This window comes from Schistocerca gregaria, chromosome 6 (genome assembly GCF_023897955.1).
Source record: "Schistocerca gregaria isolate iqSchGreg1 chromosome 6, iqSchGreg1.2, whole genome shotgun sequence".
NCBI classification, from domain to species: Eukaryota; Metazoa; Arthropoda; class Insecta; order Orthoptera; family Acrididae; genus Schistocerca; species Schistocerca gregaria.
The window spans coordinates 347,034,408-347,059,681 of NC_064925.1; the positions used below are offsets into that span (position 1 = coordinate 347,034,408).

General features: G+C 38.5%; 1 protein-coding gene across 2 annotated transcripts in view; it reads left to right on the top strand.

Annotated features, from left to right (window-relative positions):
* The window catches only part of LOC126279108 (long-chain fatty acid transport protein 1-like), a 322,787-nt gene that overhangs the window by 289,408 nt on the left and 8,105 nt on the right, over positions 1 to 25,274 (top strand). Inside the window, exons 9-11 of one of the 2 annotated variants that reach the window (XR_007550783.1) lie at positions 16,424 to 16,490; positions 16,579 to 16,669; positions 16,781 to 16,998. Coding sequence is in view for 1 of the 2 variants with exons in the window: in XM_049979589.1 (XP_049835546.1) it covers positions 16,424 to 16,490; positions 16,579 to 16,669; positions 16,781 to 16,934 (312 nt within the window). In the remaining variant the exon portion in view is untranslated. The remainder of the gene's footprint in view (positions 1 to 16,423; positions 16,491 to 16,578; positions 16,670 to 16,780; positions 16,999 to 25,274) is intronic. The other variant, XM_049979589.1, reaches the window with a different exon arrangement.

Genomic DNA, 25,274 nt, shown 5'->3' on the forward strand with positions numbered 1-25,274 from the left:
AAAAAGCGTGTCAGGTCACATAAAATGGCAAAGCCATGCTGATAATTTTCTTTGCCTTTGGAGGATTAGTGCATCATGAATTCATGCCACAGGGGCAAACTGCTGATCGATGGTACTAGAGGGACGTGTTGTGATGCCTGCGAGAAAGTGTGAGAAGGAAACAGCCTGAAATCTCGAGAGACAATTCATGGCTCTTGCATCATGATAACAAAGCTGCACATTCATCCCTGTTGCTGTGTGACTATTGCACAAAAACGAAATCACTGTGCTGCCTTATCCTCCATACTCTCCAGACCTGGCCCCTGAGGACTTTTTTTTATTTCCAAAGTTGAAAACCCCATTGAAAGGATAAAGATTTGCGATATAGAAGAGATGAAAGAAAATTCACAGTTGGTGCTTAGTGCGATCTAGCTAGAGGTGTGCCAAGACTGTTTCAGGAAGTGTAAATGGTGTTGGGAGCAGTATATCAATTGAGGAGGAGGATATTTCAAAGGAGACAATGTACAATAAGTAAAAGGTACAGCATAGAAATATTTTGTGGACAAAGTTCCAGAATTTTTTGAGAAGGCCTCGTAAATACTCCAGAATTCAAACCAAGAACAATTACCAAACTGAGTGACTTAGTAGTAAAAGAGTTGACTGAAAAGCAATGCCTCCACCTTCATAACTCTTCAACAGTTGGCAACATTGGTATGCAGCAGGTACTAGCTTGTTCCATAGCCTCTTCTCTACAGCTACAGTTGGCGGGAAGTCTTAGCATTGAATGGTTGTGTTTTTACAGTGTAAAGTATGGAACCCTGCACAGACGGTCAGTCAATGCAATTTAAGCAACGTGCAGTCATTGAATTCTTGACAGCAGAAGGTGTCATCCCAAAGGATTCATCAGAGAATGAAAGCAGTTTATGGTGATTGTGTTGAAGTGAGTACTGTGTGTCGTTAGGTTAGTAAGTTTAAAGATATTGAGGTGGGAACATCTGACCTGTGTGACAAACAAAGAGTTGGACATCCTGTGACAGCAACCACTGAGTTCCACAAGCAAAATGTTTCCTTGATCGTGGAACAACAATAAATTCAGAGTGTTACATTACAACGGTGCGATCTCTGACACAATGGCTAACAAGGGTCTGAAAGGAAAAGGGAAATGTTTTCCTGCAGCATGACAATGCCAAAACCACACACTCCATATGCCACCACAGCAGAATTGAATTTCAGAGACTGAATCTCACCACAATACAGCATCCTCCATACAGTCAGATTTAGCACTGTCTGGCTATCATTTGTTCATGATAATGAAAGATGATCTGCAAGGACATCATTATGCTTCTGATGAAGATGTTGAGAGAACTGTGAGACTGTGGTTGCGGAAACAGTGTCGACTTCTTCCATAACGGCTTCAGAAAACTTGTTCATCATTGGCAGAAATGTATCCAAGTGGCTGGTGATTATGTGGAAAAGTGAATATTGGTAATTAAAGATCACATTCTATTTCTGCATTTGATTCATTAAAATATTCCCATCCAAACACAATTAACGAAGGTGGAGGCTTTACTTTTCATTGAACCCTTGTAGATACCTTTGGTGTAGCGACACAACTTAAATCACCTAATAAAGGCAAGGCCTCCAGTCCAAGTTTATACCAGCCAGGTTTCTTTCAAAATATGCAGATACAATAGCTCCATAATTTGCAATCATATACAAATGCTCCCTCATCAAAAGATCCATACCTAAAGACTGGAAAGTAGCACAAATCACACCAGTAACCATTTTAACACATACTGTATTTAAACATTATGAATTACCTCAAAGAAAACAATTTGTTGACAAATAGCCAACATGGATTCAAAAAATACCATTCTTGTGGAAACAACTAGCTCTTTATTTGCACAAAGTAATGAGTGCTATCAACAGGGGATATCAAATTGATTCCATTTTTTTAGATTTTCAAAAGGCTTTTGAGACTGGCCCTCACAAGCAATTTCTAATTAAATTGTGTGCTAAGGACTAGTATCTAAGTTGTGTGATTGGATTTGTGATTTCCTGTCAGAAAGGTCACAGTTCATAGTAATTGATGGAAAGTCATCAAGTAAAGCAGAAGTGATATCTGGCGTTCCCCAAGGCGGTGTTATAGATTCTCTGCTGTTCCAGGTCTACGTAAATGATTTAGGAGCCATTATGAGCAACCCTCTGAGGTATTTGCACATGGTGCTGTCGTTTACCATCTTGCAAAGTTGTCATATGATCAAAACCATTTGCAAATCATTAAAACAAGACGTGTGTGGTGCAAAAGTGGCAATTGACTCTAAATAATAAAAAAAATTGAAGTCATCCACATGAGTACTAAAAGGAATCCATTAAATTTCTGTAACATAATAAATCACATAAATCTAAAGGCTGTAAATTCAACTAAATACTTGGGGATTAAAATTACGAATAACTTGATTTGGAACAATCATGTGTATAATGTTATGGGGAAAACAAACCAAAGACTGATTTATTGCCATAACACTTAGAAAACACAATAGGCCTACTAAAGAGACTGTCTATCTATGCTAGTTCATCCTCCGCTAGAGTATTGCTGTGTGATGTGGGATCTGCATCAGATGGGATTGATGGAGGACATCAGAAAAGTTCAAAGAAGGGCAGCTTGTTACGTATTATTGCAACATAGAAGGGAGAGTGCCGTGGATATGATATGCAAATTGGGGTGGCCATTATTACAGCAAAGACTTTTTTTGCTGTGGCAGGATCTCTTCATGAAAGTTCATTTTTTTGCTCATAACGTGAAAATATGTTTTGGTGCCCACCTACATAGGGAGAAATGATAATCATCTACATCTAGATCTACATCCATATGGTTACTCTGCAATTCACACTTAAGTGCCTGGCAGAGGGTTCATCGAACCATTTTCGTACCACTACTGTACCATTCCACTCTCGAATGGCGCTTGGGAAAAAGGAACATCTAACTCTTTCCGTTGGAGCTATGATTTCTCTTATTTTATTATGATGATCATTTCTTCCTATGTAGGTGTGTGTCAAAAAAATATTTACACATTCAGAAGAGAAAGTTGGTGATTGAAATTTCATAAGTAGATCTCGCCACAAAGAAAACCGCCTAAGTTTCAGTGACTGCCACCCCAACTCGCATATCATATCAGTGACACTCTCACCCCTGTTGTGCGATAACACGAAACGATCTGCCCTTCTGTGCACTTTTTGATGTCTGCCATCGATCCTACCTGGTAAGAGAAATCACAGCTTACATGGAAAGATTTAAGTGTTCATTTTTCCTGTGTGCTTTTAGAGTGTTGAATGGTAAAGAAATAGCTTGAAGATGGTTTGATGAACCCTTTGCCAGGCACTTAATTGTGAATTGCAGAGTAATCATATAGATGTAGAAGTAGATTATGTGTTAAGCAGTGTTTGGTGAGAACAGTTCTTTCATCCTTCTAAAGACAGTGATCCCGAATTGCCCCCTATCTGATGATGTGTTGTGACTTGATATCAGATAGGCCAGAGCAGAATGCTGTGCATCACAGATCTATTATTTTATAATTGTAAGAGAGATTATGGTTTTGAATTTGATTATAGAAACATAACAGCAATTAGAAATTATTGTCCTGTTGATGGGAATGGTTTCGTTACTTTTATATAAACCAATAATATTTTATTCAGGAGCAGCCCATGAAAAAAATAATAATTATTTTTTATTTATTTCTGGTTTTATAATTCAAGATTATACATCAAATATAATTTTCATTTTCCATTCATACCTATCTCTCCATTATGATCACATCATAATAATTCTGACTGATTATTAACAACCCAAAGTTTAACACATACATAAATATGATCACATATGTGGGCTAGTGCTTGTACTGTGTATTCTTTCTACAGTTTGACACCCAGTCCTGGGATTTCAGCATTTTGAGTCCAGAAACTCTGCAGATTGTTAAAATTTAACACTGAGCAAAATATATGTATACATTGGTGGCCAATTAAAGAACTGACAAACAACTCTTATTACGACAAGAAATATGCAAGTACTGATGATAAATTTTCATTAGTTATTGTCATATGTTCAGAAAATAATTGAAGTGTAATACTGTATTAGATGTCCCCACCTGCAGTACTAATGGTTTGATTGAAAGACTCAGATGTGCTGCTGTTGGTACCAAATACGGATAAAGCAAGAGGGTTGGTGCCTAATGAAATTGTAAAAGGAAGCCTGGCCACATTTTAAGGCACCTCAGTGGCTAACTGCCTTAGTTGTAACTCAGTTGATGCCTATGCATTGACTCCCAACATAATCATTTGATTCAGTATGATGGCAAGCTCACTTGTAAAAAGCACTGCCCCCCCAGGTGGTAACCAATCCACCCTTGTCAAAGACAACTCCAGTGAATCAACAGATTATGGGGAGCTCGCATCAACATGCAAGAGAGTGAAAAGTAAGAAAGTGTCTTACTTTGTTACCTTCAACATTAACGCTCTCCTTAAAGCCAGAAAACTGAAATACCGGACAGATACTCTGGCCAAACAGAAAATCATTATAACATTGTTACAAGAAATGAGATACCCAGAGGAAGCAGCATTTGAATCAGGAGGAGTTTGGATTCTTAATGGAAATCCTGTCCAGAGAGTACTAAAGAGTGCCCCTCAACTTGCTACAGGCGTTATAAAAAGTAAACAAATCATAGCATCTATCACTGACTTAAGCTCCAGAAACAGTAGGCACTTCAGTCTTATCTTTAGTGGAGCAAATAAGGTATACATTTTGGTCAATGTATATGCTTCCATAAACAAAGACAAAAATTAAACAGGTCCAGAAAAAGTAGAAGAATTTTGGGAAGACCTGGTGGAGACATTACTCAAAATTCCAACCATGAAAGTTATCCAGAATGAGATTTTCACTCTGCAGCAGAGTGTGCGCTCATATGAAACTTCCTGGCAGATTAAAACTGTGTGCCCGACCGAGACTCGAAAGGCAAAGGTCCCGAGTTCGAGTCTCGGTCGGGCACACAGTTTTAATCTGCCAGGAAGTTTCATATCAGCACACACTCCGCTGCAGAGTGAAAATCTCATTCTGGAAACATCCCCCAGGCTGTGGCTAAGCCACATCTCCGCAATATCCTTTCTTTCAGGAGTGCTAGTTCTGCAAGGTTCGCAGGAGAGCTTCTGTAAAGTTTGGAAGGTAGGAGACGAGGTACTGGCAGAAGTAAAGCTGTGGGTACCGGGCGTGAGTCGTGCTTCGGTAGGTCAGATGGTAGAGCATTTGCCCACAAAAGGCAAAGGTCCCGAGTTCGAGTCTCGGTCGGGCACACAGTTTTAATCTGCCAGGAAGTTTCATAAAAGTTATCCTATTTCTTGGGGCTTCAACACTCGACTCAAGAAAGAAAGAAAGAAAATTCAGGATCATCATTGGGAACTATGCTGCCCACAGTACGACTAATTCCAATGGTGAATGACTAGTGAAAATTTATATGAGTTTTGATCAGATAATTAAATCAACAGCATTTCAACACCTACCAAGAAAACAGAAAACATGGGTATCTCCCAACTCTCTACCAGGAGAGTACCAGATCGATCATGTAGCAATGTCGAGATGTACAGAGAAGGAAATTCAAAATCTCGAAGTCCTAATGGACGCAAACTTAGATTCAAATCATTTTCTTTCCATAATTAAGGTCAAAATCTCCAAGATCTCGTTGTTGTCTTCAGTCCTGAGACTGGTTTAATGCAGCTCTGCATGCTACTCTATCCTGTGCAAGCTTCTTCATCTCCCAGTACTTACTGCAACCGACATCCTTCTGAATCTGCTTAGTGTATTCATCTCTTGGTCTCCCTCCACTATTTTTACCCTCCACGCTGCCCTTCAATGCTAAATTAGTTATCCCTTGATGCCTCAGAACATGTCCTATGAACCGGTCCCTTCTCCTTGTCAAGTTGTGCCACAAGTTCCTCTTCTCCCCAATTCTATTCAATACCTCCTCATTGGTTATGTGATCTACCTATCTAATTTTCAGCATACTTCTGTAGCACCACATTTTGAAAGCTTCTATTCTCTTCTTATCCAAACTATTTACCGTCGATGTTTCACTTCCATACATGGCTACACTCCATACAAATACTTTCAGAAATGACTTCCTGACACTTAAATCTATACTCACTGATAACAAATTTCTCTTCTTCAGAAATGCTTTCCTTGCCATTGCCAGTCTACATTTTACATCCTCTCTACTTCAACCATCGTTAGTTATTTTTCTCCCCAAACCATCAGTTATTTTTCTCCCCAAACAGCAAAACTGATTTACTACTTTAAGTGTCTCATTTCCTAATCTAATTCCATCAGCATCACCCGACTTAATTTGACTACATTCCATTATCCTTGTTTTGCTTTTGTTGATGTTCATCTTACATCCTCCTTTCAAGACACTGTCCATTCCGTTCAACTGCTCTTCCAAGTCCTTTGCTGTCTTTGACAGAATTACAATGTCATCGGCGAACCTCAATGTTTTTATTTCTTCTCCATGGATTTTAATACCTGCTCTGAATTTTTCTTTTGTTTCCTTTACTGGTTGCTCAATATACAGATTGAATAACATCAGGGAGAGGCTAAAACCCTGTCTCACTCCCTTCCCAGCCGCTGCTTCCCTTTCATGCCCCTCGACTCTTATAACTGCCATCTGGTTTCTGTACAAATTGTAAATAGCCTTTCGCTCCCTGTATTTTACCCCTGCCACCTTTAGAATTTGAAAGAGAGTATTCCAGTCAAAATTGTCAAAAGCTTTCTCTAAGTCTACAAATGCTAGAAATGTAGGTTTGCCTTTCCTTAATCTATTTTCTAAGATAAGTCGTAGGGTCAGTATTGCCTCACGTGTTCCAACATTTCTGCGGAATCCAAACTGATCTTCCCCGAGGTCGGCTTCTACCCGTTTTTCCATTCGTCTGTAAAGAATTGGCGTTAGTATTTTGCAGCTGTGATTTATTAAACTGATAGTTCGCTAATTTTCACACGTGTCAACAACTGCTGTCTTTGGGATTGGAATTATTATATTCTTCTTGAAGTCTGAGGGCATTTCGCCTGTCTCATACATCTTGCTCACCAGATGGTAAAGTTTTGTCAGGACTGGCTCTCTTAATGCCGTCAGTAGTTCCAATGGAATGTTGTCTACTCTGGGGGCCTTGTTTTGACTCAGGTCTTTCAGTGCTCTGTCAAACTCTTCACGCAGTGTTGTATCTCCCATTTCATCTTCATCTACATCCTCTTCCATTTTCATAATATTGTCCTCAAGTACATCACTCTTGTATAGATAGACCCTCTATATACTCCTTCCACCTTTCTGCTTTCCCATCTTTGCTTAGAATTGGGTTTCCATCTGAGCTCTTGATATTCATACGAGTTGTTCTCTTTTCTTCAAAGGTCTCTTTAATTTTTCTGTTGGCTGTATCTATCTTACCCCTAGTCAGATAAGCCTCTACATTCTTATATTTGTCCTCTAGCCATCCCTGCTTAGCCATTTTGCACTTCCTGTCGATCTCATTTTTGAGACGTTTGTATTCCTTTTCGCCTGCTTCATTTACTGCATTTTTATATATTCTCCTTTCATGAGTTAAATTCAATTTCTCTTCTGTTACCCAAGGATTTGTACTGGCCCTCGTCTTTTAACCTACTTGATCCTCTGCTGCCTTCACTACTTCATCCCTCAAAGCTACCCATTCTTCTTCTACTGTATTTCTTTCCCCCATTCCTGTCAATTGTTCCCTTATGCTCTCCCTGAAACTCTGTACAACGTCTGGTTTAGTCAGGTTATCCAGGTCCCATCTCCTTAAATTCCCACCTTTTTTGGCAATTTCTTCAGTTTTAATCTACAGTTCATAACCAATAGATTGTGGTCAGAGTCCACATCTGCCCCTGGAAATGTCTTACAATTTAAAACCTGGTTCCTAAATCTGTGTCTTATCATTACCTCTTAGTATCTCTAGGGCTCTTCCATGAATACAACCTTCTTTCATGATTCTTGAACCAAGTGTTAGCTATGATTAAGTTATGCTCTGTGCAAAATTCTACCAGGCGGCTTCCTCTTTCATTTCTGTCCCCCAATCCATATTCGCCCACTATGTTTCCAGCTCTCCCTTTCCTGCTCTCGAATTCCAGTCACCCATGACTATTAAATTTTTGTCTCCCTTCACTACCTGAATAATTTCTTTTATCTCATCATACATTTCATCAATTTCTTCATCATCTGCAGAGCTAGTTGGCATAGAAACTTGTACTACTGTAGTAGGCATGGGTTTCGTATCTATCTTGGCCATAATAATGCGTTCACTGTGCTGTTTGTAGTAGCTTACCAGCATTCCTGTTTTCCTATTTATTATTAAACCTACTCCTGCATTACCCCTATTTGATTTTGTGTTTATAACCCTATAGTCACCTGACCAGAAGTCTTGTTCCTCCTGCCATCGAACTTCACTAATTCGCACTGTATGTACCTTTAATCTATCCATTTCCCTTTTTAAATTTTCTAACCTACCTGCCAAGGACAGGAACAGTTAAAAGGCACAGTTATTGACAGTGTGAGGGAAAAAGTTTGCCCCGAGAAGACAGTGGTGAGCAGAAGGAGATCAGGCAATCAAACAGCATTGGTAAGCATGGGCTGGTTTGTGTTCTCAGAAAACTCCAGAAAATCCAAAAAAACTCCAAGAAATCTCAAGAGAAAATATGAGAAGGGAAGCATAACTCAGATAAAAGATGTTTTTCGAAAGAACACTACATGATACTTTTATAGAACATTCAAGTAGATATGATTCCCTAAAATCTCAACTTTAAGAACAAAGAAGGAAAGATAGTATATGGAGACATGGAAAACAGTCAAATCTTGGTCAAGTACTTTGAAGAGCTTGTGGACTGTGAAGTGTCATCTGAAATATTCTGCTACAATAAGAAAGAACCAAATCCCAGCTCAGAACCACCAACTATGGATGAGATTAGGAGCATCATAGATACCTTGAAGAATAATAAAGCTCCTGGGAGAGATGGACTTATTGCAAAACTCTTGAAGTATGTGAACAAGAATACAGTCATTGATCTGACTCCTGTAATACAGGTAAGTACAATTTGGGAAGAACAGCAGCTTCCAGAAGGATGGATGTTGGCACTAATGCATCGTTCACACAAGAAAGGAGATAAGTCAGAGCCTGGGAACTACAGAGGAATATCATTAATACGTTTTGTCCAGAACTGCGCTGGACATCTTTGGAGGCAATACTTCTCTGTTGAGTCTTGCCAATGGGTCAGACATCTGAAAGCAACATATATACTGTAGAAAAAAGTGTGTGGCCAGAGTTGCATGTGGTAAACAGAGATCCCTGTCAAAGATAAAATTTAACTATCAGTTGTCGTCTTGTCAAAGATAAAAAAAACCTCCTTAGTGATTCTGCAGAGGTACTGTCCATATGCCACTTCAGTTTCATGGCCTTTTCTTTCCTATTTACGCTCTGTACAATTTGACAAAGATGAGAATGCAACCAACAGAGAATCTTCAGTACCTTCCTCACCTGTACGAACTTGCTTATGCTATTCGATATTAGTGGTGCATTGATTGTCTCGTGTTTGTGTTGCTGGGAAGGTAGTGAAAGATGAAAGGGTTCTCTGATGACCAACATAAACAATCTTTAATCTAGGTGTCCTAAAATGGCATTAGCTGAAGTTTGTCACAAAATTACACAAAATGTATTGCTTCTGAGTGTCCTATTCCATTAGAAATAAATGAAAGCATTGTAGTATTTTGAATAAACTTGGCTTTACAAGATATCATTTTTCTATTTGACTTATGTCTATGCAGTTACACATAACTTTGCGACTGAAAAATTTCATAAGAGAGACTGAGTTTTAGTACATAAAAGAGCTCAGAACTTTGCAGCATACTGGTAGGTTCCTATAGAGAAGTGTTAAGAGACAATATGAAGACTACTACTACCTTTCTACAGCAAAGAGAGAACCTACAGTTATTGCAGTATTGTCTACCCACAATGGACATTGCAATGAACTACAGACTTATAATAGCCAAAGAAATTTTGAGGAAATTGGGTGAAGTGTTTATTATGAAGTCATAACAGAAAAAGATGATTTATTTTTTTATTTTTGGATAGGATTTGGGAGGTTAAGATGACTTGGAATCACAACCAATTTGCCAAAAGTTGGAGCAGAATTCATGATTGGTCAAGTTTTTGCTGAAGAAGACTTGACAATTTTACATTGTTATCCTGGGTGGTGGGGGGCAGCTTTTAAATCTTCAATGTGAAGCCTCGTTTTTATTGCAGATTATAATTCTACATCAAAATCTACATATGTTTTGTGTGAAGCATTTTCTTCATTTCATCACATATGGTATTGTGGTCAGAGGAATAGAAATATAGAAATGGGTACACAATCCTAATTTACAACATGCTATTCAATGACCCTTGAATATCCAATGGCATGTGGGACCCCACATCCATGCTGCGAGGATAGGACAGGTCAGTATTACATAACCTCCAATTGGAAACTCCATTAACAACATTGTATTCCCCTGACATATCGAAAAGGGACTACTCAGAATGCCACCTGGCTGTGTAGTGAACTACAGTAGAATATTTAACGTTTTCTAGGAACCAGAATATTTTAACCTTAAATGGGGGTTTACCTCAATTCGAGAAAGTGTACCTTTTCCAGAACTCTTTGCCTGTATTGACGTGAATTGCACCAACACACACAATTTACACAATAACAACAATAAATCAAGGACATACCTACACTACACACTTTACTGTAATTACAGCTTTTTTTTGTAGCACTAATATGGTAGTAGAAGATCGTAGTTTCTGAGCACACTACAAAATTAAAACATCCACAAAATACTTACACAGTTACAGTGATATAATAAACCGAATTACTTTTCCTATATACAACACATATTTACACAACTTTAACAGTACCTCATTTTTTGAAATACTTGTAATAAAAAATGGTAGTCTGCTTTTTAGCACTGTTAGATTTAGGTACAAAATGTCCATCTCTAATTGATTTACTCTGTCTATAACAGGGTTGTCCACTTTAAATACTGGGACAAATATCCAGACAATGTCTATACTGGCAATAGCTTCACTGAATGACGGTGTTTACGTTTCTTCGTCCCTAACATAATTTTCAACATCTCGGATGCATGTAGTGATGGCATCATCATCACAAGCCACAAATTCTTCGGAAGTGATGTGTAAATTGTTAGATACCTGCACCCAATCATGCATGTGTACTACTGCTTCATCACCATCTTCGTCATGAGTGCTCATTACATTAAATCCAGCCTTATGAAAGCAATTTGAGATGGTTTCCTTAGTAACCATTTTACAAGCTCCTGTGAGCATATGCATTGCTTTCAGGATGTTCAATAAGCACTTCATTCCTGTCAATAAAGGCAAGTGCCTTAAGGGCAAGAGCTTACCGATACTTGTTTTTCAGGCCTTGAATAATCCCTAGATTCATGGGCTGGAGTCTGCTAGTGCAATTTGCAGGAAAGAAATGCACTTTTGCAGTCCATCCCGAGATTTGAAACCTTCCAAGAGGGTGGCAGCACTTCTTCTTTCCAGTGTTTAACACTTTCATCACTAACTGTAGCACACTCTCGACTGCTGCCCTGCAAGTTATCCCATAGTGTTTTTTGAACCTATCCAGCCAACCATTCAAAGCTTTGAATTCTGTTAGCCCAAGTTTCCCTGATATTGTAGATGCTTTCATTTTTATCAACACCCCATCGATTGGTAAATTTTCAGCACGTGCTCAACTGAGCCAGTCCATTAGCTACGATTCCATTTCTTCGTACGGTGACTTTTTAACATTTTTTTCTCTGCTGTGCTTTTGAACCGGACTGTGTTTCTTGATCCAGAATCTTCTCCTTATTCTTCAATATTCCTGACAATGAAGACTGTGCAAGTCCCAGGCATTGAGCCATTTCACTTATGGGCACATTTGCGGTTCTCTCCACTTCCCGAATCAAGTTCACTTTCTCCGCGAGAGATAGAGTTTTTCTTTTTGCTGCCATAGTCAGCTTCACTACAACAACGGATGTGAGTGAGCAAACTGGTATACAGCTGGATTCTCCATGCAACACACAGTAATACACAAACTGATGCAAATTTGCGTAAACTGACACTATACATATTCTGCTAAGTTCGAGCTTACTCGTACATGCAGCAAGGAATCAATATGGAAGATGATCTATTGTATCCAGTATAAATGCTGGAGTTCATAGGTTCTTAAGACCCGTATTACATGATGCTTACATTTGGAGGCAAAGCGTATGGAAGTTCCGAAAAATCCCACTAGAAGCTGCCGCAAGTACTGTAGTTACTGTATTTACCTGATTGCATGCCGACCTCGAATGCAAGCCGCACCACAGAAATGAGACTCAGAAAAAAATTAATAAATAAATTTTACCCGATTTTAAGCCACACTCAAAAGTGATAGATATGGCTCATCATATGATGGATAGAGTATTAAATGGCCCTACCTCTCAGGAATTAGGGACACTTAGAATTACAATTACATTGCAAAACACTGACAACAGTGAAAATTCACAATATCTATCGAAATACAGTATTCCGGATCTACACGCATGTGAGGTGAGAGCAGTGATGTTGCTGGCAAGCTCGCTGCACTGCATACCAGAACACAGTTGTGATTTTTCATGTTTTATTATGAAATGATTGTATGGCATTGTTGGCCAGGAGGCCCCATTTGAGGGGAGTTCAGCCGTTGTATTGCAACTCCTTTTTAGGTGATGCCAGATCGACGACTTGCGAGTCAATGATGATGAAGGACACACAACACCCAGTCCCCTGCCAGGAATCTAACCCGGGCCCCCTGCGTAGTAGGCGGTAAGGCTGCCACTATGCTACGGAGGAGGACATGTTTTATTATTAACGACTTCTTGTCACTACTTTCGTACAAAGTGTCATCCTCTGTGCTATCAAGCGCATTAGAAATATAGTATTTTTTAAATGCATGATGAACAGTTTCACTTGGGAGACATTTCCAAGATTGACTAATGCACATGCACACTTGAGACAAGCTTGCACACTTAAACATGTCCTGTAGGCATTAATTGCCTATCTTCTTTCATTAGGCACTGTGTATACATGCTGTATTTTTCTGCTTTTCCATAAAAAGTTTGTTTAAACAAATTAACAGTTGCAGAATGGATGTCATCCATTCTGGAATTACAACTAAGTCCGTTTTACCCTCTGCATACGAATCTAACACAAGCATAAGTGGCAAACCTAGCAAGGTACCAGGACGATGTTGCCACCACAAGTCTTATCCAATCCAAAACTATGTCCTCCATGAACCAGCCAATTTCGTTAGCACATACAATAACATCTTTAGGAAATACTTCGGACTTCGGTAAAGTCTTCCATGTGAAATGAATGGTGGCAGTTTATGGCCATCGGCTGTACAAGCCAGCAAGAATTTCTGGTGCACAGTTTGATGATGTAGCTCTGTAATTCGACGAGTTTTTCCCCATATTTTTCAGGCTCAATTGCGGCTCCCTTTAAAATCCTGGAATTTCTGATGTGCTTTTACTTGAATTATTTATGCAGTTACAGGTAACCACTGTCACTGCTTTCTCACAAAATCGTTCACTACGACTTCTAACTCATAGTGGCGGCCATGTTTTGGTCCAGAAAACGCTTTTCTGTTGCTGGAATAAGCTGAAAGTTGTTATTTTTGCTGTCTCCGTGTCTTACCGAAGTTCAAAAGCAGACTGAAACAAACGTTTTTGCTAGCACTGCTCTCATTAGCTGGAGCTATCAAAATGTAAAGCCATGCTTGTCAAGTTTCTTCAAAACGTCTGTTTTGATGGTATATATGTAAAGAGATTTTTTTAAATTACTATGAATGTTTGGAAAATAACTAAATTCACCCATGATAAAAAATACCGTAACATTCATTTCTTGAAACTAACAGAATGGCTTCTGTGGCAGTTTCTAGCGGCAAAAAGCAGCAATAAAGGCCACAAGCACTTACGGCAGCAACTAGCAGCATTTTGCAGAACTTCTTAGGCTTTGCACCCAAATGTAAACTTCAGGCGGTTTTTTGGATTCCAAAAACTGGAAAAAAGTGCGGCTTGCATTCGGGCCACAAAAGCCACTGTTCTATTGTTTTCAATATTTAATGTTCCTAATGCTAAATGCGGGTTTTTCCGTAATGCGAAGTATATTAAATCGATTTTTGGGACTTGAAATTTCTTTCGTTAGATGCAGGTTTACGTTAAATCGAGATCATGCAAAATCATGTTATACTGTATGATATATCATAACAAACAGTACAGTGCGATCAGAACTGACATATCGTGCAGACGTAGAATGGACAGTGGCTCTTAACATTACAATACTTGCACAATGTTTATTTCTTACACAACTGCCTACCACATGGAGAACAGACATGCAGAAAGATGATGAATGTGGCAACCATAGTAGAAAAAATTGAAATATTCTGCTTTGTAGAGAATGTAGGAAAACACTGCCTTGTGTGCTGAGCATTTTTCAGAGAAAGCTCACTCTCATTCGTTCTTTTATAAGGTTGTGAATGCATTTATGTATGATAGGAGCATACAGACTGGCAAAAGGAAATGAAGCAAACATTTTACAGGACAAGCTAATGAGATAGCTGTACTAGCGGCAGTGCACCACGACCTATGGATAAACACTTGGCAATTACACCAATTTTTCTTGACATATGTTTTTATTCATGAAAATGACTAATATTTCAAATAAATATCTTTGTTATTTGGAAATAACAAATAATAATTTATATCTTAGTTGCTCCTTTCATTAGAATCATTTTTGCCCAAGTATGGTCAGTATTCACAAAAAAAGCTATCAATAGCAGAGGAACTAATAGCTGTTATTTTGTAACTCTGTGGCTCGTATTTTCCATGTTGTACTATTTGAACACATTCAGTAGTTTTTGGCTACATGAGGACTCTTATAAAATACTTATGTTAAGGTCATAAAACAATATTGTGAAAAGGAAAGTTGCTACTCACCATATAGCAGAGATGCTGAGTTGCAGATAGGGACAACAAAAAGACTGTCTGTGCCTATCTGTGACTGAACATCTCTGATATGTGATGAGTAGCACCTTTCCTTTTCACAATATTGTTACATTTCATCTTGGATTTTCCATTGTTTGATTTATGTTAAGGTAAGCACATAGGAAAATATCAGGGCACAATGAGCTGTAGAGTTGTAGCACTGTGTGTAGTTTAAAAGTGATTAATGGCTAGCTGCCATCAAGTAAAAGCATATAGCTAAAGGCTTCATGAATTTAATATTTATTGCTACATGTTCAAAATGTTTTCATAGTTCAGCCTTTGATTTTAAATATGGGATCACATTCTACACTGTCTCTGACAAAAATTAGACAGCTGCTTCCCTTTTTATCAGATGTGCAGAAATGATTAACACAGTGGTAGCCTGGAAGAGAAACACTGGCAATCTTTAAGCCAATACTCAGCTATACAGACAAAAATCTGTAGTTTCTAAGTTTCGTTTATTTACATGTCTACTGCATTTGTCTCTTCACTACACAAAGATATTTTAAAATCTTCCATCTAACACAAAGCAAAGAATTGGAAATCCCTATCAGTTTAACTGAAAGATAAAAAACATGTCTGGGTAGTCACTTCTACAAATTATCTTATTATCTAAAGTCAAGGATTGAAAATTCCTGTTAACTAAATGGCATGTAGCAGTTTTCACCATAAAGCTGCATGTCAGATAGTAATATATTGTAAACAGATTTCTGTTGTCGCAGATATAAGTTTTTATTCAAAAAATACTAATTTTTCATGTAAATGCAAAAATACAAATAGGAGATAAATGGAAGCTGTTTAATATAACTCGGGAAGCAACAGGCTGTTTCAAAGTAGTACTTTCTGCTAGTTTAGTAGGTCACATTAAGCAACTGTAAACACAAATAGTAGCCCACTGAGTAGCGTAATTATAGTCTGTTGTTAAAACAATAAACTGATTTAACATTCTAAGAGTTGTTTCTCTTTTGGTAACATATTCCTTGACTTGTTCCACACTCTTGGAGGTTTTCCTCCTTGATGAAATCTACAGAACATGATGAATGTGTGAATGAAAAGAATTGTCTTTTTTGTGATGAATTCCTCACCAGGAAAGTAAATGTCCTAGGTTGTGTGCCATGGGATAACTCTTAACTGTAATTCCCACACTCCCACCTGCAACTATCATGCAAAGAGAGTCATTAGAAAACTGCAATTACTTCTTAAAATAGTCTGTAATATTGTATGTCTGACAACAAAAAATGACACATTTAAACTGTGGAAAAAATTCATCATTTCTCTTCTCTCCATAGGAGATATTCTTGTAATGGATGAATTTGGATACTTCTATTTTAAAGACAGGACTGGAGACACCTTTAGGTATGTTTTAGAGATGCTTCGATTTTATATTTACGTTACTATATTGCATCCTTTTTTTTAATTTGCCCTGACAATTTGCCATTTTCAGGTGGCGTGGAGAGAATGTTGCAACTTCAGAAGTGGAAGCAGTGATCAGTAATATAGTAGGCTTGAAAGATGTAGTTGTATATGGTGTTGAAGTAAGTTATTTCAATCTTCTAATATCTCACTGAACCTCTCAAATGTAAAGAAATTAATTAATAATTTACAGTTTCACCACAAAACAATTGACACACTAATTTGTGTTTCAGATACCAAATGTTGAAGGGAAAGCTGGTATGGCAGCAATCGTCGATGACGAGGGTTTGCTCAATATCGAAAGTTTTGCAGCTGGAGTGAAGCAGCATTTGCCACCTTACGCATGGCCTGTCATTGTTAGAATTTTGCCACAATTGCCTATCACAGGTACTATGGTGTAAAACAGAATATACAATTAAGCATATATGGGGAATTCAATCTTGAAGCAAAGGTACTCATATAGTTTGGAAACTAAAATGTAAAATTCCATATCCATACCATGAAAGCCATCACAACATGGTTGGCATTTTCTCCTCCTTTGTTATATCGATTTTAGTGGTGTGATGTGCAATGACTGCTATTGAGGGGTGGAAGAAGCATTCTTCCAGCTGTCAGTATGGCATTCGGCTCACCCACCTGGGCACTGGCAAGGGCTACAGAATGCAGCAAGACAGATGGCGTGAAAAATCTTTTTTGTTCCAACAAGCTTAGAGCAGCTACAATGTGTACCACCATCATGTGACAGCCTGGCATCAATCCACAATATCCGTATCCCACGAGTGCGTCAGGCATCACCTCACGGACCGCGACACAAAGTGTTGTATTGTAGATGTCAGTTGCTGCTATGCTCAGCATGGCCTGAGCAGACTTTCATGGCAAACATTTCTTATGGTGCTGTGTCAGTTGCTGGTACTCTGGTCTGGTGTTATGCTCCTAGTGAGGTGGCTGGGTTCACCTGGGTGTGGCGAATGACAGAAACATAATCTGGAGCAGGAATCTCAGTCTGGAGACAGTCTTGTGGTGGCTGGCAGATGCCTCAGTTGCTGAGCGGGTAATGGGGCCTCAGTTCAACTCTCAGCCCATCTATTGGTGGACCCCTAGCAAGTGATCCTGTAAGGATGATGGTAGAGTAGCAGCCACCTCACAGTGGATGGTCGCCGACTCGGTGATTCGATCTGATGATCTGCCTGCTCAGGCAGCCAGTATTTATATGTGCCAAAGTGGGTTTGTTGTGGAATTACTGCCACAAATGAGACGTGTGCTGCATGCTGAAGTGTTCCTGTTTTGGTAACTAGCCGGTACTGGCTTGCAGGCAGGCAATGGCACCCAGTGGGTCTGTGACATAATTTCATGCCAGCATAATGTTGCAAGTGACCTTTTCACAGTATCAAGCTCTCTTGTGTAGATTTACACTGTTACACTCTTCCCCTTTTCAAAAAATTTATCCCTCTGAATTCTCTCTGTTGCTGTAACTGGAACTAGTTAATTCTTCAGTTCATTGCAAACACATTCAGTTAGTCTTGGGCTCACAACATCCTCAGAATTCATTTTGATACCTGTCAGTGGATAAAAACAGATACTCAGATACAGTTAACATCATTCCACAGCTTATAAGGTTCCACTCCCTGGCTAGCCTTGAAAACTAGCACTAGTTCTGTGAACAAATGTCAGTATAGTTGAGATGTATATCACATTTTGACTTTTTTCCAGTACATACATGCTTAAGTCTACTTGATGAAATTCACTTGCTGCTTCCTGCAGCACAGGTTACACTGCATTACAAACAGTTTCATTGATTCAGGCCTTGGGCCCTTCCCATAGACCATAACCAAATCTATTCCTGGTGTAATTAAATAGGACAGTGATAAGAGGAAAAACCCAGGAACAATGGGCACAAGAACCCCACAAGTGGCTTAGAATACACGTGCTGAGACTTACTCCTGACTGCGTTGATGATGATGGTAGCACCTCTCTCTGTCACGCTTGTGACTCCAAAAATAGAGTTACCACTGTGGAGGGGTGGAAGAGCCATTCTTTGTGTTGTCAGAATGGCGTTCAGCTCTCCCACTTGGATGTTGTGCGTTTGATGGGTTGGCAATGGCTACTGGAGTCTGAGGAGTAAGGCATCTGCAGCTAGACAGATGGTGTTCATAAAAATGCTGTTGTTCCAACAAGCTTAGAGTGGCCACAGTTGCCCTCTCTCATCACATGGTGCAGTGTGGTGCCAATCTGCAGTTGCTTTGTCCTACGGGCATCTCACAAATCTCAGCAGTGAAATTTAGCCATGTAGACATCAGTAGCTACTAAGCTCAGCGTGGTCTAAGCATGTAGTGACCCTGTATGGTAAGCATTCCCAGTGACACTGAGTCAGGTGCTGTGATGGCAATCTGGGTTGTATGTTGCTAGCAAGGAGGCCAGGACCTGCCCAGTCATGTAGGCGTCCGAGGCGAGAACCCCGGTCCGGCAGCTGGCTGGTGGTGACTGGCACTGGCAGATGCTCCAGTGGCTAGGAGGCCCTCAGTTTGACTCTTGGTCTGCTCAGCAGGGACTGCACTCCAGGAAATGTGCTTCTCAGTATAGTTTTGTACACATTATAATCTACTATACTTGCAGAATATGTTTTGTAGATGGCTGTGCAGTAATATGTTATTGAAATGTTTATAAAGACGTTTCTCATACACAATATTTACAGGCTATTAGCAAATCCAGCAATGCTAAACATGCATGGCGATTGGCCACACATCTTAATCTCCTCCTTCCCCTCTTCTGTCCACTTCCTCCTCCCCACCTCTCTGTCCATCTCCTCCTTTTCCCTCTCTATGTCCATTTCCTCCTTGCCCCTTTCTGTCCACCTCCTCTTTTCCCCTCTCTCTGACCTTTAACCTTCTTTATTGGTATTGTAAATGAAACTTGAAGTTGTGTAAAATGAAGGGGGAAATCAGTTGGGATAACTGGTATACAGGGTATGAGAGTGTGAGAGACCTCTCCAGCAGCTGGATCTGCTGCTTCAATGACAGTATTTCACATAGCTTTCATCTGTGAAAAGGTAGATTACAAACTTCCAGACAATTTAGATTCTGCTGTAGTAATCTAATCATAAGCCTTAATCCAGAAACACAACTTTCATGTATTCTGTCCAAACTGACTGTGAGGGAGAAAACAGAAGAGCACATTGTTAGGTGTATAATTTTTGTTTAGAATTATATACAAGGTGGAAAAATATCACTAGGAGAAACAGTTTGTCTAATGGTTTAAATGCTGGTATTGTAATTAAAATGCTGCAAGACAGAAAACAAAACTGCACATTCTCACAGTACAGTATTTCTTTTCTCCCTATTGGTTTTAATAGAACACCTCTACATCGTTTTTTAAAAAGGTATATAGTTTTGTCCATCTGAAAGTTTGTTGGAGTATGGTGTAAAAATTTGAAGGTAATTGGTCAAGAACTTTTTGAGTTTGGTAACAACGTTAGACAAGGAACAAAGGAAGACTGTGTTTAACGTCCTGTTGACATTGAGGTCATTAGAGACGGAGTGCGAGCTCAGATTGTGTCGAGGTTGGGGAAGAAAATCGGCCGTGCCACTTCAAAGAAATCATCTGGGTATTTGCCTGGAGCGATTTAGGGAAATCACAAAAAATCTAAATCTGGATGGCCATATGTGGGTTTGGACCGTTGTCCCCCTGAATGTGGATCCAATGTGTTGACCACTGTGTCACCTCACACAGTACAATGTTAGACAACATCATGTCTTTATATGGTAGTATACATTGAGAAAGTACTTCCCAAAAAGGCCTATGAGAAACAATAACAACAGGTGCGGCAGAGTACATGTGTTCTGTTGTAGCACTAATAGCAGAATTGGGAGTGTTATGACAGCTGAAAGAGCGTTTATTGACAGTTGTGAAGGATGTGTGCTAGGCCACATGAGCTTTTTAGTGTGGTCAGCATGGGGTGGTACCTTTCATACATGATGACTGGCAGAGATCAAAGTATGAGAAATACAGACTGTGCGTCAGCTAGCCAGAAACAGTCGCTGTGTGGTGGGAAAAACCTGACTGTCTGAGTTGACCATGAGATGAGGGAAACTGTAAATATAAACTGAATAAACCAGTGACAAAAACACCAGTCACATAGTTTTAAAGACAAAAATTGGATGAATGCATGAACAAAGATGCACCCTTGCTATGAAATTTAGTTCACAACTTATCAAATATTAAATATTTTGCATATCAAATTTTCTACAATTATTAATAACTCACTAATGCCTTAAGTGATTCAGACAGTCATAGTGTCAATGGATAGGGTTCAGTAAGCCTACGTAACTGTTTTAATAGATTTTCTGTGAATATTTTGTATTTCAATTTATAAGCCAGAATGTATAATCTGCGCATATAAAAGTGAATTTTCTAATAAATAAAACAATGAACAGTGAAGGTAGAAGCAGCATTAGCAAACAGAGGTAATTAGAGATGTATAACTGTAATTAGTTTAACTGTTTAACATTTATTAGTGATATAATCATGCGAAACAGTGTCCATGTGAACAAAAACACTCTTTGTGAGAAAATCGTCACAACTATGAGCAGCAGAAAAGCTGATGAAATTTGCATCCAGCTTTATATGTGATGTGTATATACAGTATTAAATTTATAGTTTATAAATGTTTGCGAAAGTCAGTAGTGCATATGCTAGACTCAGATCAATGCTACAGTATAAATAATGGTGGCCATTTTCGCATGGGACAGGGACACACACACACAGGCAGTTGGAGTGGAGTTTGCATACAGATGGGGTGTAAAGTCTGCATGAACTAAATTGGCACTCAACGCATTGACTGATTGGAGTGACAGAAAAGGCTTGTCCCACTTAAGGTCACTCCCATCAGATGCCAAAATGTCATATTAAGTTTGCACAGTCAGTAAATGCAGCTGGAAGTCTCCTTGTGGGTGTAACTGAAATATTTTCTAAGTGTTTGATCATGGACTTGTAAAAGTTTCAAGTCTGAAAATCGTTAGGATCTATGAAATATTTTTATCTTGTGTGGACTTAGAAAAATTTGTGTCATGTGAATCTTGGTCAGAACTTGTAAATATTTTGTGAGTGTCAATCACAAAGACTTAAACTTTTAAAGGGACACACCATTATTTGACTGTTTGTGAAGGATGTGTGCTAGGCCACATGAGCTTTTCGGTGTGGTCAGCACGGGGTGGCACCTTTCATATGTGATGACTGGCAGAGATCAAAGTATGAGAAATACAGACTGTGCATCAGCTAGCAGGAAACAGTCGCTGTGTGGTGGGAAAAACCTGACTGTCTCAGTTGATCAGACTCTGTGTCTGTGTATGTGCGGATGGATATGGGTGTGTGTGCGAGTGTGTACCTGTCCTTTTTCCCCCCTAAGCTAAGTCTTTCTGCTCCCGGGATTGGAATGACTCCTTACTCTCTCCCTTAAATCCCACATCCTTTCGTCTTTTCCCTCTCCTTTCCTCTTTCCTGATGAAGCAACTGTTGGTTGCGAAAGCTTGAATTTTGTGTGTATGTTTGTGTTTGTTTGTGTGTCTATCGACCTGCCAGCGCTTTCGTTTGGTGAGTCACATCATCTTTATTTTTAGATATATTTTTCCTACGTGGAATGTTTCCCTCTATTATAGCCATATCATTGACTGTTTTATTGTTTATTAAAGTACAATCCAGGTTTTATGCCAGTTTCAAGTATTCGATTTAATGTCTTTTACATGTATTGCAGGATAGTTAAGTTGTCTAGTTCAAAGTTGGCCATAAATTAAGAAAAATATTGGTTCCCCATGACATGCCAGAAGTAAAATCACCATCTTGTAACAGATCAATAAATAATCATGGGAGCACGTTGTATTAAAGAGAAACAGGCTTATGTTGATAAATAGAATATGAGCACATGTCTGTAAAACAGTGATAGTGAAATCAAAGAGTATGAGTAATAGAACTTTTTCAACATGATGACTTTGAATAGTTTTGGGTTAGGTGACTTAGTGTAAACATCTACGAACTGTTCTGCAGTTATTGTTGTGGTGATTTGCAATTAAAAATATTAGTCATTCGTGATTACAGAATCTTCAACTTAGCAGTGTGCTGATCTTCTTCAAATATTTTTTGTGGATTTTCTAAAGGTTAACAGACCACACAATGCTGGTCAATTTAGGTTCTCGCACTGACTGTGTTATTTTAATAATAAACTGTTGCGAACATTGTGAATGGATATTTCTTTTAAATTTTGTGCAATAAATTCCTGCCTGCATATTTATTAAACTTGAGACTATATTCATTTGAGTTAATGCAAAGAATGCGTTGGTTAGTCCCTGGACAATCCGCCACGCATTAGGATGTTCTAGAAACAGTCTTTTTCTTGCATTATTCAGTTTTTTATTCACGCAGGTGCACATGGGGGCTCATGAGTTGATCTCTGGATGAGACAACTGTGGTTAACTACACCACTAGTCATTTATTTTTCTGACAGCAAGAACAGAAATGTGAACATTTCATTGACATTTTTTAAACAAACATTTCCCATTTATTTACACTTATATATCAAAAGATTCAGTACCAGGGTCATAATCTTACCTGTCTATTGATGTACACTATTATCATCTCCTTGTAATTAGTTATAACACATATGCAGTAACTAGTTACTCTCTTCTACAAATCATATTGAATGTCACGACAGTTTTCAACAGATACTACATGATTACATTGGTGGCTGATGGTTATAAAGACCTCATTGTGCCGTGTATGTATGCTTTCTCTGATTTCAATAATTACGTTTCAATAATTCTCCAGCTAGAGTTATATATTGAGCTATACACGGTGATAAGGACTCAGTAAAGTTACATATCTAATGAAACATTGTATACAAGCATAGTTGTATCAAAATCCATGCAGAAGAGAAGCAGCATGGCATACATCAAACTGCACAGTAGTTTTCAGGTTCTTGTGAATAAAGTGAACAAGCAACATTATTGTTTCTAAAATTGTGCTGACTTGAATTGATTAGGTTCGTGAACAGTCATTAAATACAATCATAAAAGTGTTCTAGCAGTCAAAATATAGGTCTGCCAACTGGTATTATTAAGATTGTCAGAATTGAAATGACTTTCCATTCTTGATACTACTGCATGATGCAGTAGTATTAGTGTTTATTTGTGATAAACATACATTAGAATGGAGAGCAACTCTTGCATATTCAATGTCAATAGCACAAAAATTTAAACAACTTGGGTGTCCTATTTTCATCCATATATTATCATTATTTTTGTATTCTACTGACCAATATTACCAACAACATGTTACCAAAATAGAAAATTTAATAATTACTGGTTTACATTAAGTTCTACACATGGAACCTGGTAAATGTTAAAATGACAATTTTGCTGTAACTATACTGTTTTTGTTCAAAATTAAAATTTGTTAGTACATCACAACTGGACATTTTCAAATGATAACAAGGAACTACCAAAAAAAAAAAAAAACAAAAAAAAAAACCAGCTGTCAAAATCTCAGGAAACAGGGCACATGCCTTTGACATAAGCTTGAAGCTCAGCCCATATTACAAGGACTGTAATTCTTGGGGCACTGCAAACCACTTATGCTTATTATTTATACACTTTTTCTTTCACTCCAGGCTTTAGACCTATTAAGGTATTAAATGTACACACTATGTTATTAATTTGTGCATCTAATGATTACGAAGAATTATGAAAACAAAATGATGCACATGATACTAGAGCTCTCTGAATGAGAATAATAATTTTTTCAAAATATATTGTAATTACTTCAAAATAAATTCACTGAATGCGAGTAACCTGGCTTCCGGTGTGTTTGATATGGGTGTCGCCAGTAGGTAGTACATCTAGACCTATCACAGCTGAAGCTAGGTTATTTGCCTTCAGTGCTTTTATTTTGAAATAATTTTGGATGGTTTCTATTGTCAACAATGTCTGTTTATCCATACATGCAAGTATATATTGTAATCTTCTTCTGTACATAAAAGGCAATGTCCTGACTGACTGACTGGTTCATCATCACCCAGCTCAAACTGCTAAGGATAGATTCTTGAAATTTGGAGAGAGTGTGGATCTTATACTGCAGGTGTCATTTAAGAAGGGATTTTTTGAAAGTGAAGTTTATTCTTGAGGCTAATAATATGTTTGTAGACAGGCATGCAGTGGCGGCATTGACGATACACACATCGACGAGGCATAGTGCTTCAATGCTGTTGCAGATAGAGCTCACAGCGGAATGGTTCCATTGGTGTGCACTGCCCACTTATATAGGGAGCAAACAACCTTGGTTACATAACGCCACAGGCAGGCGTTATCCCGGACATGAACACTAGTCACTTTAGGTAGGGGATGAAGGTTTTTTCAAAAAATATCAGTTTTAAAGTAATTTTGAAGCTACACCTACGAAAATTGGTGTTTGGTTTCTCGGTCAGAAAAAAGAAAATAAGTGTTTCACTGTTTTTGGAAATTCAACACCTATGGGGGTGAAATAGGGAGTGAAAGTTTTATGGAAGTATTTCATTGTACAAGCATTTTGAAGCTAAATCAATGAAAATTTGTATTTGGATTCTCTGTTATAAATAAACATGTGCATATCACTGTTTTTGAGAATTCAATCCCTAAGAGGGTGAAATAAAGGGTGAAATGATTCATGAAAATATTTCACTGCAAAAGCATCTTTTAACCTAAATCT